Raw genomic sequence first — 16,340 nt, 5'->3', positions numbered from 1 at the left:
TTTTTCCAAAATTACAGTTAATCGAATTGAGTATTTTTTTTTTGTGCTCGTTAATTCACTTTTACGTTGTTTACATTGCATACGGTTAGCAAAGTGAATAGAAAAATAACTGAACAATACGGTAGTAAAATTTATAATTTCTATTACATGTTTATTCTACGGAATAAAACGTTATACAAAACTGGTAAAATTTTGTAACGATCGTAACAATTTTTCCAAAATTACAGTTAATCGAATTGAGTATTTTTTTTTTTGTGCTCGTTAATTCACTTTTCCGTTGTTTACATTGCATACGGTTAGCAAAGTGAATAGAAAAATAACTGAACGATACGGTAGTAAAATTTATAATTTCTATTACACGTTGTATGTTATATTTTACATGTTATATTTTACGAAGCACAATAGTTATAATGTAGGAACTGTTCGGTTGTAACTTTTTAAAGTGAGTTTAATCACCAAGTTTTTAAATAAGAAAACAATATCCAATCTAACAGAATCGATTGTTGCGTAATAATCTTCTGATTTAATCATTCGATATTTCCAATCAAAAACGTCCCGATCTTTAACAGTTCCGTTTAAAACAGAAATTGAAGTGCTTGATAATTTCGTACAATCTTAACTACAGACTCGTATTAAATAAAATGGTATTTTAAAAGTGTAATTAATATCGATATCAACGTTGAGAATGTACGGAAAAAATATATCGAATACTTATTATTGTAGAAATTTCAAAATCGTGAACTCGGTATTAAATAAAATAAAATTTAAAAATTTTAAATTTAAAACAAAATATCAGCTTTTCTCCTCCTTTAATTGAAAAACACCGTTTTCGAAAAGCGAACCGTACATTTTTTTCTGCTATTTGACTAATTTTTACGCTTTATGGCATATTGTCGGCGATTCTTTTTTTTTTCTTTTTTAATAAAGCGAACTCGTCGATGAACGAGAAATCGAAAACTACAACTGTTTGATACTGACACGAGCAATGGATACGCATGATTTAACTTCCCGACGAACTAGATAGGTATCAAATTAAAATGGGCCCATGCATCGTGCTAAGCATTCATTTAACTTATCGCGTTTAGCCTGATAATTACGACTACTTTTATGCGTATAACACAACTGATGAATATGCAAAAGGGCTCGAATAAAACGCGGAAGTGTACCGTTGTCATTTACGACCGATCGCGCGAATTAAACTTCGCGCGATATTTACGAGCCCCGATAAAAATTAAACGAAACGATATCTATGCCAGCGCTTTCAATATTTCATAATGATTCACTGTTACGAGACATTACACTATTCGAAGTGTTGCCACGAAACAAATGCATCTTACTTTAAGACTTGTGTCATTTTTATTTTATTGTATTACTGTATTATGCGACAGATACAAGTACCGATAAAATTCGTTAAATATGCTTCGTAAAAATTATAATAATTTATATGAAATCTATCGAACAAAGCTGTTCTTCGTTGTAGTTACGGATATCGTTATTTCTTGAGAAACAAATTAATTTTGCGAGTAATTTTTAATACGAATACTTAAATAACGATTTCATTTGAAAATAACTACAAAAAAATTATGTTCATTGTTTTCGATAGATCTTTTGCAGTTTGGATGTTTTTCTCAATTGAAAGTTCAATGTAATTTTTGCAATTTAATATTCATCTTGGTACATATAATGTTTTAAATTGTGTCAACCGCTGATTTTATTAGCGGTTATGCTTTTTATATGTCATTGAAACTTTTGGTATTTTAGCAAATCTAGTTTAATATTTTCCACATTTGCAAGAAAATTCCAAATTCGTTGTAATTTATCCAATAAAAAGGTAATTACAGAGAAAACAGATAATTGTTGAACGTTCTCCGAAAGCAATTGCAAAGTCAGCCTTTGAAAATTAAAATTTGGATATTTTTCAGTACATCTCCAATCAAATTGAATCCAAACACGGTTTCATTTCAACTGTTTGTATTTCCACGAGATTTAAAATGTTTCAAAATTGATTGAAATAACGTACAATTACAAATATTCCGAACAACATCGTGTTTGTATCTATTGGAAAAAAGTCATCAAACTATTGACCGATCTATTCATCTACATAAATACTTTTGCGGTGATATACCGACAATTATAAAAATTGTAACAACGGATGAAATTTCACCCGCGAGTATGGCTTATCACTGTCGCTAGCCCTGATTAAATAAAAACAGCGACGAAAATAACTTAACATTACTTGTCAGGGGTGTAGAACTAAATCAATTATTCAGAAAAACATGGTACATAAAAAAAATGTAATAAAAAGACCTCGTTAACTCGTGTACATATCCTTGTTTCTAGAATCACCATGTATAGATTGTACCTTTCTACGTAAAGTTCAGTTCAGAAATGTATTTAACGCTAAAAATGAATAATAAACAAAACAAAAAATGTTCATACGAACATAAGACCCATTTCACTTTGCTTGAAAATTAAAATTTACTTTTCCATTCGAGCAACTCGTATCTGTATATCTCCTCCTCAAATGGTTAAAATGACAAGTTAAACAAGTGGATGACTTTGCAATTGTTTTTGGAGGACGTTTAGCAATTGTCTTTTTTCTCTGTAATTATTTTATCGGTTAAATTGCAACCAATTTGGATTTTTCTTGCAAACGGTGGCTACGTGCAAAATATTAAACTAGATTTGCTAAGATACCAAAATTTTCAATTACATATAAAATGTATGACAAATTGACAAGTTTCAATTTCTTATTCACTGAAAGATATATAATACTTATCCTAAGCATTCTTATTATGGATCAGCTGCTAACACGTGTTCATAAAAATTTATCGTTCTCAGTTACTGAATCCGAATTACTAAAGAGGGCCCTACTTATAAAAAGTACACCTTGTACAATGATATGACACCACATTTGACCAGTTTCCTGGATGGAACATTCCTGTTTCGATTTTGAAATTGAAACCGGTGCAAACCAGTCCGGAAAAAATATTTGACGTTGACTGTGTATATATCGATTAAAATGCTGCGATAAATCTCTAACATTGTCCTTTTAATACACGTAACTAATTTTGAAACAGTTTGATATCTGATGTTCATCGAATTAAGTGAAATAAAAAGGAGCTTCGTAAAGCTTGATTTCGAGGTATCCTCAACAGAGAACCTCCCAAGATACGTATCTTCATGAATTATCGGACGAAACCTATATTATATCGTAAAATGCAACACTCGATAAAATATGTACCCAGTAAACTAGTCCATTAAACGATCCCGACATTCTCGAGACGTTCTGAAGATCAAAAACGACACGACTATATTGCTCTCTGGCCTAATTAGGATAAACATACCTTACACAGATAGTGATTCAATCATTGTCAGATATTGTTTTAATTCCTCGTAAAACCATAACACCTGTGCTGTTCCGGAATCTACGGTCATCAACGTAAAATATAAGAATTCGACTTTCTCACGTTGGAACACTTACTAATATTATAACTGCCACAGAAGCAATTCAAGCAATTAGGGTACTGCCGTGCCAAAAAATTTCGAAAGTTATATCCAGTCAGATATAAGGAGTCAAATGTGCCTTTAAATCGAATTTGACTTTCAATGTGCCATTTTATAGCTTCTCCAAAAAAAAAAAAAAAAAAACACACTTCATTTAGTGCCAAGTTTCAACTCTGTATCTCTATTTGGGAAATAATAAAGGACAAAAAACGAAAATCAGGTTTTTCTTCAATTTCTTCTATTCTATTTAAAAAAAAAATCAAAAGTATTTCGCAGTTTTTCTGCTAAGTATTTAGTACAAAAAATTAAGAATATTAAATATTTTTAAAACATTATTCAATCAATGTATACAATGCTGTGCTACAAGGCTGTTGAAAACCGACATTTATCCGTATTTTTGAGGTTTTTAGTTTTGTACAATATGTTTTCGTAATTGAAATGGCTTTTATATTTTTCAAAATTTGCTACAAAATAGAATCAATGATATTGAGCATAAACATGATTTTCGTTTCTTTGCCCTTTATTATTCTCCAAGTAAAGGTACAAAATTGAAACTTGTCATTGATTAATTTTTTTTATAACCTAAAAAATGACTCATTGCAAGTCATTTAACCCCTAACTCGGGATGAACATTTTAAATGACAGGACAAAATGATCTATGGTTTCCAATTTTTTGTACATCCGGTGAGTTTTTTTTACGATAACATTTTTACGTCTACAAATGATTTATTTAAACAAATTTGACCACACATCGGCGCTCAATTTACTCGCAAGCGCATAGTTTTTTATGCGGAGCATTGAAACAAGTGAAATTATGAATTCTCCACAATAACCATTATTTTTTTTTTGTAAAAAATAGTAGGTAACTGACACATTGAAGTGGTAATAATTTTTGATAATAATCTTTTTCAATGGTACTAAAAATTACACTGTTTTAAAATTTAATTAAGTAAATAAAACGCATTAACGTACATAAATAAAAGATCTCCCGCTAGATATGTGTATATCGAACAAAGATACACGAATAAGTCGATAATTAGTGCTTCTAGAATTTATCTTAATATCGGTATAATTTAGACTAGCAAAAACCAAACTTTATTAAAGTTTAACAAACGACGCGTCAATTAGATTAAAAATATAAAAGCTAGGATATAATCTTAGACAAAGACTCTACAAAATTCCAATTGACATAAAATGTGTCGACGATTGGGACGTTTACTTTAATTTTTATCCAATTCGTCTCGAGTCAAGCACACGATTAACCTCAAGGCATTTATCCGTTCGACTACACACTCAAAGTCTTTGAATAAAAAATGTCCTTAATATATGAAACTCGTACTTACAACCTTACTATACAATGAGACAACTAAATGAATAAAGGTGCATCATATGTAATAACTGTAGGTACAGAAAAACAACAGTGTATTGTGAGGATCCAATGGGTCGAAAAAGACCCCAAGTTGGAGAGCGCGCAAAGATTGACGCCTGTTCGATGATCGATTTGAAATCGGACGAAATGCACGATTTTAAAAGGAAAGACGATGTCGAGGAACCAACGGTTGTACTTTCCCCGTAAAAATATTTGCGAGAAACAAACGCACCGGAGCGTGAATGCGAGTTTGTGTCCTCGAACAGCGAGGAAACTCCTTAAAAGCACCTCCCGGAAATGTTTTACGAAGTCACGGTTGTAAAACTTCTTACTGTCGTTGCGAACGAGAGAATCACGATACGAGAAGACGCTGGAATACACGCGCGTATATTCAGGGAACGATCGAGGAACCTGAGCGACATAAAAGCGGGGAACCGCGTGTTGAAAACTTTACGTCGGCGCTCGACGAGAAAACGATCTTCGATTCAACGAATTTCACGTATAACCGTTTTACTCACATTTGCGACTGAGACTTGGAATCTGATTTCTTTCTCTTCTTGGTGATGCTGCCAGTAATCGCACTCATTTTGACCCACAGCGGGTCCTGTAGTTCACACGGGCTAGGCCTGCAACAGAAAGGATCGAATAATTGTAGCGTGTACGAATTACGTATCACGGGGACCTAACGCGTATTCAAATTCTTGTATGATTTTCTTGCCGAGATTTTTTGTTTAATATTGAGAATATTGACGAGAGAAATTTATGAACTAATCAGGTGTGCGATAGTCTAAAAATGTAGGGATATATACTATCAATGTTATCTCGAATAGACTAGCGGATTCACTTTCGATCCAACAGACATTTTTCAACTACTAGGTTGTTGGATAAGTTTTGTCGTTCGATAAAACTTATTGAACAGTGTAATACTAGGTTGCTCAATAAGTTTTGTCGTTCGATAAAACTTATTGAACAGTACTGATCAAACAGTACTACTACAAAACAGTACTGTTCAAACAGTACTACTACAAAACAGTATTGTTCAAACAGTACTACTACAAAACAGTACTGTTCAAACAGTATTATTAGAGAACAGTTCTGTTCTAAACAGTACTACATTGAACAGTACTGTTCTAAACGGTACTATTATACATTGAACAGTACTGTTCTAAACAGTACTACATTGAACAGTACTATTCTAAACAGTACTACATTGAACAGTACTGTTCTAAACAGTACTACATTGAACAGTACTGTTCTAAACAGTACTACTACAGAACAATACTGTTCAAACAGTACTACTACAAAACAGTACTGTTCAAACAGTACTACTACAAAACAGTACTGCTAAAACAGTACTACTACAGAAAAGTACTGTTCAAACAGTACTACTACAAAACAGTACTGTTCAAACAGTATTATTACAGAACAGTACTGTTCAAACAGTATTATTACAGAACAGTTCTGTTCTAAACAGTACTACATTGAACAGTACTTGAATAAGTTCAATGTGGTACTGTTTAGCACAGTACTGTTCAATGTAGTACTGTTTACAACAGAACTGTTCTGTAGTAATACTGTTTGAACAGTACTGTTCTCTAGTAGTACTGTTTGAACAGTACTGTTCTGTAGTAGTACTATTTGAACAGTACTGTTCAATAAGTTTTATCGAACGACAAAACTTATCGAACAACCTATTACTTATGCGATAGTCTAACAATGAATAGTAATTCTCTATCGGTGTTATATTCAGCAGGCAGCTATCCAAATCGTCGTATTTATTACGATTATCGAGAATATCACCATCGATGGAGCAACACACGAAACGGGAAAGTATTTGAAATGGAAAGTATCGGAAACAGTGATGTGAATTTCTGTTTGTGAAACATTCAGCGAAAGTTGAAAAGTTTTCAAATAAGAGCGGGAACAAAACCTAAATACTGGTTTTGTCTATATGTGTGTGTGTGTGTGTTGTTTCTGCTCTTGTTTGAATATATATATATATATATATATACCGGATCTCGGGACACTTTGAGAAATACAAGTGACGTCGGTACGTGAGAAATGTTTAAACCTTCCTACCGCACGGTCGCGTAATTGTGGAACGGGTAGCAATTTTCACAACATTTCGCTCGATGCATTATATCTTTACCGTAATTGCCGCACGTTGACGCACTCGAACGTCTTATTGTATATTTTTACCAAGGATGTTGGTAGGTCCACCATCGTGCGTGTACTTTATACGTTCGTTTATCGACACGTAAGACGTCTTCTATCGCGTGTTGCATTGTAATGCCTGGCACAATCGCAATGCGTAAGAAGGGACGCGAGACAATTATGGTCAAGGATATATACGACCAACCTGAAGGAGAGGCGCACAGTCCATAAAACGCGAATTCATCGCAGCATGCATTTACCATAATACACTGCCTCGAACAATTAGCGAATCGTGCTTTCCAGCAGCTCGGGAGAATCAATTAAACATCAAGGATAAAAGAAATAAATGAGTATTTAACGCGGTAATACTTTCACGAAAGGTTTAATTTATGCAACGCGCGGAGTATTTAATGCCTTGGATAATTTACAGATCGATAAAGACATTCGAGTAGGTGATCCTATAAATTTGTTCAACGGTACAGTTTATTGACAACTGGTAGAATCCTGTATAGAAATATTTACAGGATTGAACCGAACTCGTACTTTTCTCTTCGAATCGATAACAGTCGAATCTCAAAGTTAACGAAGTATCCAGTAGACCTCTTACGTATACGATTCTCGGGTACTCGAGTTACTCGCCCGATACTCGGGTATTTCGTAACATATATCGGATACACGATGACGTAAAATCGCGACGTTTACACAGTATTGTCAGTTTATTCTTCAGTTTCGACTGACGTCTATTTTTCGTTTTCGATTCGATTCTTGTATCGACGGTTTTAAATACATTCTATCTCAGATACCATTCGAAACACCTGAATAATTTTTGTACACTCGGGTATCACGTGGGCATTTGGGTGCCTGGATATCTCAAAGATTCAATTGAAATTACCAGCTCCAGTAGCTAGCATCGGTAATACAGAGAATTGAAGCGAAAAAGTTGTAATTCGAACGACGAGGAAGCAATACCGAATGAGTTACTTACAATTATAGATTTACAAGGATGATTGTAAAATGAAAGTGAATAGAGTTTTGAGATATGCATGTATTAACCCTTACCACTCCTGAGTCGAGCCTGACTCGATATCATATTTCTTGCACCAACTCCACTGTCGAACTAGATTCGACATTATACAACTACTTTACTACTGATACAAATGAAAAATATTTGTTACGCGCTCTGCACTGTTGCAATACAACATTTCATCGAGACCACCGTTTCGATCTATCAATTTTACCTATATTTTGTCGATAGTAAAAAAATAAAAGTTAAGAAGCGCAAAAGGTTAAAATAAATAGAGTAATGAAACAGAAACACACAAAAATGTTAATTACTCTCTTAAAATATCTCTCTCTCTCTCTCTCTCTCTCTCTCTCTCTCTCTCTCTCTCTCTCTCTCTCTCTCTCTCTCTCTCTGTTACGAGACCAACCGAGTAGGACCCTAAAAGATAAACATTCGCCTCAACGCTATTGGTTCTTTCTTTCACTTTTCACACGTACACGCAAACACACACACGTCTGAATGCACTGTACAAGTGCAAAATCAAACTTGTCATCTATAATAAAAAATTTAGCAAAAAGAAGAAAACACTTAGAAAATGGATGCAACGGCGAATGTGGTCTATCTGCGATCGAAAATTCGACAGAAAGAAGCGGGAATTAATGCAAAAATGTTCAGTTTCAAATTGATATCGGTACAGAGATAGCATCTAAAGCACAGTAAGAAATCCCAAGTATAATGGACACCAAGTATAAGTTACATATCTACCATGGAGATAACGTCAAATGAGCTGTCCACCCCTAGAAATTCACTAAAGGAAACTGAAGATTGAATATCGAAAGGTAACGTTCTATTGTATATATGTATATACCACTAAAGATTCGAGGAGGATCGCATATTAAAAAGTTCTACTCTGAATCGACACCACTACATGAACAATATTTAACGAACGATCTACTGCCAAAGATTTGGTAAAAATTAGCGAGGATCAACTCAGTACGAATCCTAAGTAGAATTTACACCAATATGCATTCAATATCGAATGAGTTATCTCTAACGAGGATCACATATTAAAAACTTCTACTCTGAATCGACACCACGAGATGAACAATATTTAACGAATGATGTATTACCAAAGATTTGGTAAAAATTAGCGAGGATCAACTCAGTACGAATCCTAAGTAGAATTTACACCAATATGGATTCAATATCGAATGAGTTATCTCTAACGAGGATTGCATATTAAAAAGTTCTACTCTGAATCGACACCACTATATGAACAATATTTAACGAACGATCTACTGCCAAAGATTTGGTAAAAATTAGCGAGGATCAACTCAGTACGAATCCTAAGTAGAATTTACACCAATGCATTCAATATCGAATGAGTCATCTCTAACGAGGATCACATATTAAAAAGTTATACTCTGAATCGACACCACGAGACGAACAATATTCAACGAACGATCTATTGGCAAAGATTTGGTAAAAACTAGCGAGGATCGAATCACGAGGAATTTAAATTAGAATCGGCACCAGCTTGTACGCAATACCGTATGTGCTAATCACAGCAGGAGCTTCGACGGAATGTAGTAAATAATAACGCATACATCGAGGAGTTCAATTTTACATCGACACGGTCCGGTGGAAACGCAATATCTAACCAATCGCCTGTCATCCGAGATTTGGTAGCGAGAAACGACGAAGGAATCGCGAGGTGTGGAAAATCCTCGATCCTTGGTTCACGATAATCCCACGTGGCGGTGGTGGTGGTGGTGGTGGTGGTGGTGTTTCCTAATCGATCGACGTACGCCGTGGAAATTATTAAACGATTTAGCGATTCTAATTGACCGCGATCGTTTGTTGCCGATTCGATGAAACGAAACAGTTCGGTGACGCGGATGTATTAGTCAGCCAACGGTGAGTAGGCAATAAACGAGAAGGCGACTGCGAAACGGGCAAACCTATGGCAGATAGAGCTCAGATAGGTACGCATTACACGGTTAGTTGCGTCTGCGGTTCTACCTACGCAAAATTTTCCTCCGATGCACGATATCGATAAACACGACCGGGCTCTTCGTATCGCGAGCCGTTTCTCACGGTTCAGCGACACCTGAAAACCGAGAAACAATACAGACCCACCGTTTCTTAACCTTTCCAAACAATTTCGTATTCGTACACCCCGCATGATCCAACGATACCGTGGCTACGCTGTTGCGAAAGTTTTCCAGGAATCTTCCATAACGATGGTAGAGATCCTTTGGTTCTGCTTCGCATCCATCGATCGTACTTATCGAGAATTGTTTCAACATCGATGTTAAGAGCTAAATTCTCGTTTGAATTTATGCAACGGCTCTAGGTCGTTCGTAATATCTTTTTTCTACCTTAGGTTACGTAACACTTTCGGAGACAGTAACCGAGGTATGATCTTTGCCCGACAATGTGGACAAAATCGAACGAAAGACGTTCTCCGCGAGAGGTTCTTACGATTTTTAGAATTTTTACTAATTAGACGATTTAATGTGAAAACAAACGTTTGAAGCGTGAAGTTTCAAGGCGAGCTAAATTTCTACACATCGTTGCGTTCGGTGCCGATTTATATGCACGTATGTATAATTTGGTCGAAAAAAAACTCGACAATAACGAAGGTCAGAGTACGAGGAATAAAGTACGAGCGACAGCTTCGTCTGATTCAATATCGTTCCACAATATTTCAATCAATTTTAACCGACTTAGTTAAACCGTCGACTGTTTGGGTCGATCATTTGTTACACGACTACTACATTGTTGGGCGGAGACAGTTAAAAAAAAAAAAGGAAATCAAATCGAAGTACGTTTTCATTCCCTGATTGTTTTAACTCTGTATATTCAGCTAGCCATTAAAATCGATTACACAAGGGATAATGATAATCATAATTACAGATTGGCTCGTTGATACAATGCTGAAAATAATTATTTCAGATCACTCTGGAAAATGAACTGGACACATCGAGGGTTGGAACAGGTTTGGAGCATTTTTTAAAATAATATTTATACTCGTGTTTACCACCAGCTTTCAAAATATCAATTGCTTTGGAGTGTTGTACACTCGTATTGGTAAGCCACCGGTTAATTACTTTGGTCAGCATCGTTACGTTCTTAACGAACAGTGTAATAAGATTTATTGGAACGTTACACACATTCGAATAGTCTACGCGCAGTTGACCCTGCAAACGATAAGTAACGCAAACAAATTTTTAGATCTTACTGGTGCGTCGGTTTACTCGTTGAAAAAGTAGTCACGGAAATATTAGACACCTTTACTCGTTCAACCGTTTATCAGTTCTTCCTGTCTGTAATCAACAGGGAGATACGACGTGTACTTCCTTCTGAATCAACAACGGATGTAACGTATTGCTCGTTCGATTCTGGTTCGATTGTTAGTTCCTGTGACTAAGTTTACATTGTTCGATTCACCGGTATGTTCCGTACGACTCCTTTATTTCTACTGTAGCGAAATTTTAGGTGGAAGAAGTATGTACGATCGAAGGATAAAATCCAAGAAGTCCATTTTTTAACGAACAACTGACTTTTGACAATTGTTGCACGAGAATTGTAGAGAAAGAGGTCAGAGAATCTTTTAGAGTTAAATTCGGAGTTAAATAAGAATTTATAGTGTATAGTTATTGTATAGTGTATATATATTTTTAGTGTGTATTTATAGTGTATATATAACGTTATAGTGTATTTAGTGATATATTTGAATGTAATCTAGTGCAGCCTTAAATAGTTGTCGTTATTAAAAAAAATCTACTCGTTCGGTCGAACATTCCTTCACACTATCCATTCCCATAACTTCTTATTGGTTAAACCGAGTGAATTCCACTTTCGTCTTATCCCAAGAATCTTTTGTTTATTCGGCATAAGATTTTTCCGTAATACTTATTCCCGTACCGTTTTATTAGTTAATACGCTCACGTTCAGGTATTGAACTTATGGTGCACCATAATGTGTCTTTGTGACTGTAAATAAATATGTATTTTTAAAAATTGAATTTACTCCTTTGTTATATAATACATCTTAAACTCTACACCTTTTTCTTACTAATTATATTTTGTTCACGATTATAAATATCATGAGCCGTACAATACTGGGTTGTTCGATAAGTTTTGTCATTTGATAAAACTTATTGAACAGTATAGTACCAGGTTGCTCGATAAGTTTCATCGAACGACAAAATTTATTTAGTATTCAGTCAGAAGCAAAACTATTAATCGCAATAGTATGAAACGTATACGCTGGTATAACCAAAAATCGGTATCACACTGAACGTGTTAAACCGAGTGAATTCCCTTGCTGTAATATCTTAAGCTCTTTTATCGTCCATTTTTTTATTGCGTCAAAGGTCAAAACTTCTGATTAACTATCGCTCGCGATCGCTTCTGAAAGCACCGATTAGTTGCCTGGAACTAATCTACAATACGATCCGAGATAACTATAAGTTTTTAATACTAGTTGAAAACTTATTTTAATACTGATCCTGTAACTGTAACCATTCCTAAATTAACCCTGTGATTGATAACTACAAGTTATCCATAAGTAGTTTAAATTGATAAGATAACTATGAGTTTATAATACTAATCCTGTAACTGTAACCCTTCCCAAACTGGCCCTTCGGTTGATTACTATGTTATCTACAAGTAATATAAGTTGATACCTATAAGATAACTATGAGTTTGTAATACTAATCCTGTAACTGTAACCATTCCCAAATTAGCCCTCCAGTTGATAACTATAAATTATCTATAAGTAACTTAAATTGATAAGTATAAGGTAACTATGAGTTTGTAATACTAATCCTGTAACTCTAACCCTTCCCAAACTAGCCCTTCGGTCGATAACTATAAAATAAGTGTAAGTTTGTAATACTAATCCTGTAGCTGTAACCATTCCCAAATTAGCCCTCCAGTTGATAATTATAAATTATCTACATGTAGTATAAGTTGATACCTATAAGATAACTATGAGTTTGTAATACTAATCCTGTAACTGTAACCCTTCCCAAGCTGGTCCTTCGGTTGATAACTAAGTTATCTACAAGTAATATAAATTGATACCTATAAGATAACTATGAGTTTGTAATACTAGTCCTGTAACTGTAACCCTTCCCAAATTAGCCCTCCGGTTGATAACTGCAAGTTATCCATAAGTAGTTTAAATTGATAAGTATAAGATAACTATGAGTTTGTAATACTAATCCAGTAACTCTAACCCTTCCCAAACTAGCCCTTCGGTTGATAACTATAAGATAAGTGTAAGTTTGCAATACTAATCCTGTAGCTGTAACCATTCCCAAACTGGCCCTTCGGTTGATAACTATGTTATCTACAAGTAATATAAGTTGATACCTATAAGATAACTATGAGTTTGTAATCCCAATCCTGTAACTGTAACCATTCTCAAATTAGCCCCCCCAGTTGATAACTATAAATTACCTACAAGTAATATAAGTTGATACCTATAAGATAACTATGAGTTTGTAATCCCAATCCTGTAACTGTAACCATTCCCAAATTAGCCCCCCAGTTGATAACTATAAATTACCTACATGCAGTATAAGTTGATAAGTATAAGGTAACTATGAATTTGTAATCCCAATCCTGTAACTGTAACCCTTCTCAAATTAGGCCCCGGTTGCGGAAATCGCGAAGAAACTGGAAGCGTACGCACTTTTGAACTCCGTATTACGAAGCGTTCTTAGCCAAGTGGTCGAGAGAGCCAAGAACACCGAAGTAGATCAGATAGTGAAACTTCGCTGCCAAATGGACGTTCAGTGCCCCGGAGAATGTGTTTTCTTCAACGGAGAAGGTATGCTTCGTCTCTCGTCGCTACCTTGTCCGTCAAGTCCTCGTTCAATTTCCGTTCAGAAGTCCTCGTTAATCCGTACTTTCGAAAGTGGAAGTTCATCGCTGGTCCAAGAGACGATCTTCTAGTCGTTTCTGGCAAGACGGTCGGGGAGAAGTATCACGAAGACTTCTGAGCCACAAATTTGGCATACGTTCAAACGCTTGTTTATCGTCACCGGAATCAAGTTATCGAGGCTCTCCCGAGGCAGCTATCGAACTTCACCGAAGAGGCTGCACGAGCTACGTGGCTCCTTCTCTGGGCGAGGTTACCGAAGAAAACCATGATGAAATATTACGCGTGTTCGCGATCTTAAAAATATCGCGATGAATCTTCTAGAGCAGCGATGAGCAAACCGCGGCCCGTCGAAATTGTTTCTACGACCCACTTCAATTCAACCTTTGAACATTCGGAATCGTTCACTCGGATCCGATGGTACGACACGTTTTTCAATTCTTCGGCAATGAAATTTCTATAAATGAACAACTTTCGAATCAATGAATTCGAGCTTCTCGATACTGTCGCTACAACAACTCGTACGGATTACCGAGATTGTCGAATACGACGCGTAACAAAACAAAAGTCTCTCGTCGTCGATTCAGAGTCAGATTCAAAGTTGCACAGAAGTGTTTAAAGAGTCATTTGATCGTATTTAAATGTCGTTCGGTACAGTCTTAAATTCCTGTTATCGTTGATATTCCTCCAAGTATCCTCTTATCGATGTGTCCACATCCGAGTAAAATTCTATCGCCCATAAAGTAAACAGGGCTGATTGTTTAACGAACGAACTTGCGCGCGAAACGAAACTTTCCGATGCCAGTAAGAAGCGAACGTGACCGAAAACGTAACGGTGGTTTAAATCCGTGGCAGGGATTTTCACATTGATCTACTCGTTAGGAACGTCATCGAGAACGAGACGGTGAGGACTACGCTCGCGAGGAACAATGGAGCAACTCCTGGAGCCTGGATCCCTTAGCTAAATTACTTGACAGATGCGCGAACATTCTCAGCAGCTGTTGCTCGAAAGCGTTCCAGGCGTGTCGCGTAACTCGGTCTTTCAAATGTCCCAACAAATTGCAACGTACCCTTGCCGTACGAATTCAATTGAAATTACCGAATCTTAGCATGGACCACCACTCGAGCTAGCTAACACGGTGTTGTACCGCGCTTTCGTACATTTCGCGGCAATTTCTCTAGTAAATATAGCCGAGGTTGAACGCGAGAGAGAGTGTCACAAAGGGACAAATTGGACGCGCGCGTTGATCTTTCGTCAGCCGTCCGACACAGTTGCTAGCCCCACGTCACACCTAATCACCTCCGCGATCCGTGCACACCACGTCCGTCGCTCGAGCGTGTAGTTGGCGCGATCTCCGCGGCGATAAAGATGGTGGTCCCCGAGGCTTGCCAAAACGGCAACCGAGCGAGTTACGCATTGTTTTCGGAAGTGGATGTCCCCCAGCCCGGACATCGCGACGCCGTGTACGAAACTCGATAAAATCCCAACCAGCCGGGCCTATAAAACCTGACCTTAACGTCACGGTTCGCCGGATCGGGATGAAAGAGTCGCGTCGTCTCGCGACAACGTTTCTTCCTTTCGAAGATTTTCCTTTCTTTCTTTTCCTTTTCTATCCGTTCTTTTTTCTTCTTTTTCTTTCAAATTTCTTCTTTTCCTTCTTCTTTGTTACTCGCTTATCGGAGTGATCGCGCGCTACACGAGGTTCCCGCGAAAAAAGAACCGCCCGAGCAACCGGTCGAGAAGTGACAGCGACGAGGAGTCCAGCCGCGTGTTGCGCAACGGTGCTCCCGTAAATCGCGAACCGAGCCGCGACGAAATCGGATCTCGCACGTAGATTAGAATTTTTATTTCGACGGACACCGAGAAAGCGCCAATTCGTGGTTAACGATCGATACTTCGTTGTTTATTGCCAACGTGAGAAACGAACAACCAACGATCCTCGGATGTGAATCGAGATCGTTGAACGACGTCATCCTGGAGAACCGCGCGTTCGGAATATTTGAAACGGGGCTCTTTTGGATCTTCGCTAACGATTCAAATTATAATACATTGCTTTTGTAATATGTACAACGAGAGACAGAACACTGATAACGGTAGGAAAATTAATAAAGCTATCCGATCTAACATCCGATGAAATATTTACATTTACGGATTTGCTAAAGAGAATGGAGGTAAGCGTTTTGTTTTCGTTCTTGATAATAATTAAAAAGAAACTTCGTTTTAAGATAAAGAGAGGGAAGAAAATAATTATACAATTACGTAAGAAGAAGAAAAGATTAAATTAAACCTATTGTACTCCAGTTGGGCGAAATACAAAATTACATTGCGAATGTTGTTCCACGTCTAAGATCAACATCTACCCTATAATATATTTACGTCTACGTAAAGATTGAACGAATTAAGTATCTTAA

The 16,340-nt window shown here is 36.5% G+C and overlaps 1 protein-coding gene across 16 annotated transcripts in view; it reads right to left on the bottom strand.

Moving 5' to 3' along the window:
• The window catches only part of LOC143143954 (uncharacterized), a 313,357-nt gene that overhangs the window by 70,324 nt on the left and 226,693 nt on the right, over nt 1-16,340 (bottom strand). For 15 of the 16 annotated variants that reach the window (XM_076305817.1, XM_076305815.1, XM_076305811.1 and 12 more), the window contains one exon: nt 5,395-5,502. In XM_076305817.1, coding sequence (XP_076161932.1) covers nt 5,395-5,502 — 108 coding nt within the window. Of the gene's footprint in view, nt 1-5,394; nt 5,503-13,739; nt 14,057-16,340 lie in introns of those variants that run through there. The other variant, XM_076305822.1, reaches the window with a different exon arrangement.

Source organism: Ptiloglossa arizonensis, chromosome 3 (assembly GCF_051014685.1).
Source record: "Ptiloglossa arizonensis isolate GNS036 chromosome 3, iyPtiAriz1_principal, whole genome shotgun sequence".
NCBI lineage: Eukaryota > Metazoa > Arthropoda > Insecta > Hymenoptera > Colletidae > Ptiloglossa > Ptiloglossa arizonensis.
Note: the sequence above shows the minus strand (reverse complement) of the source record. Positions and strands in the feature narration are given on the sequence as shown.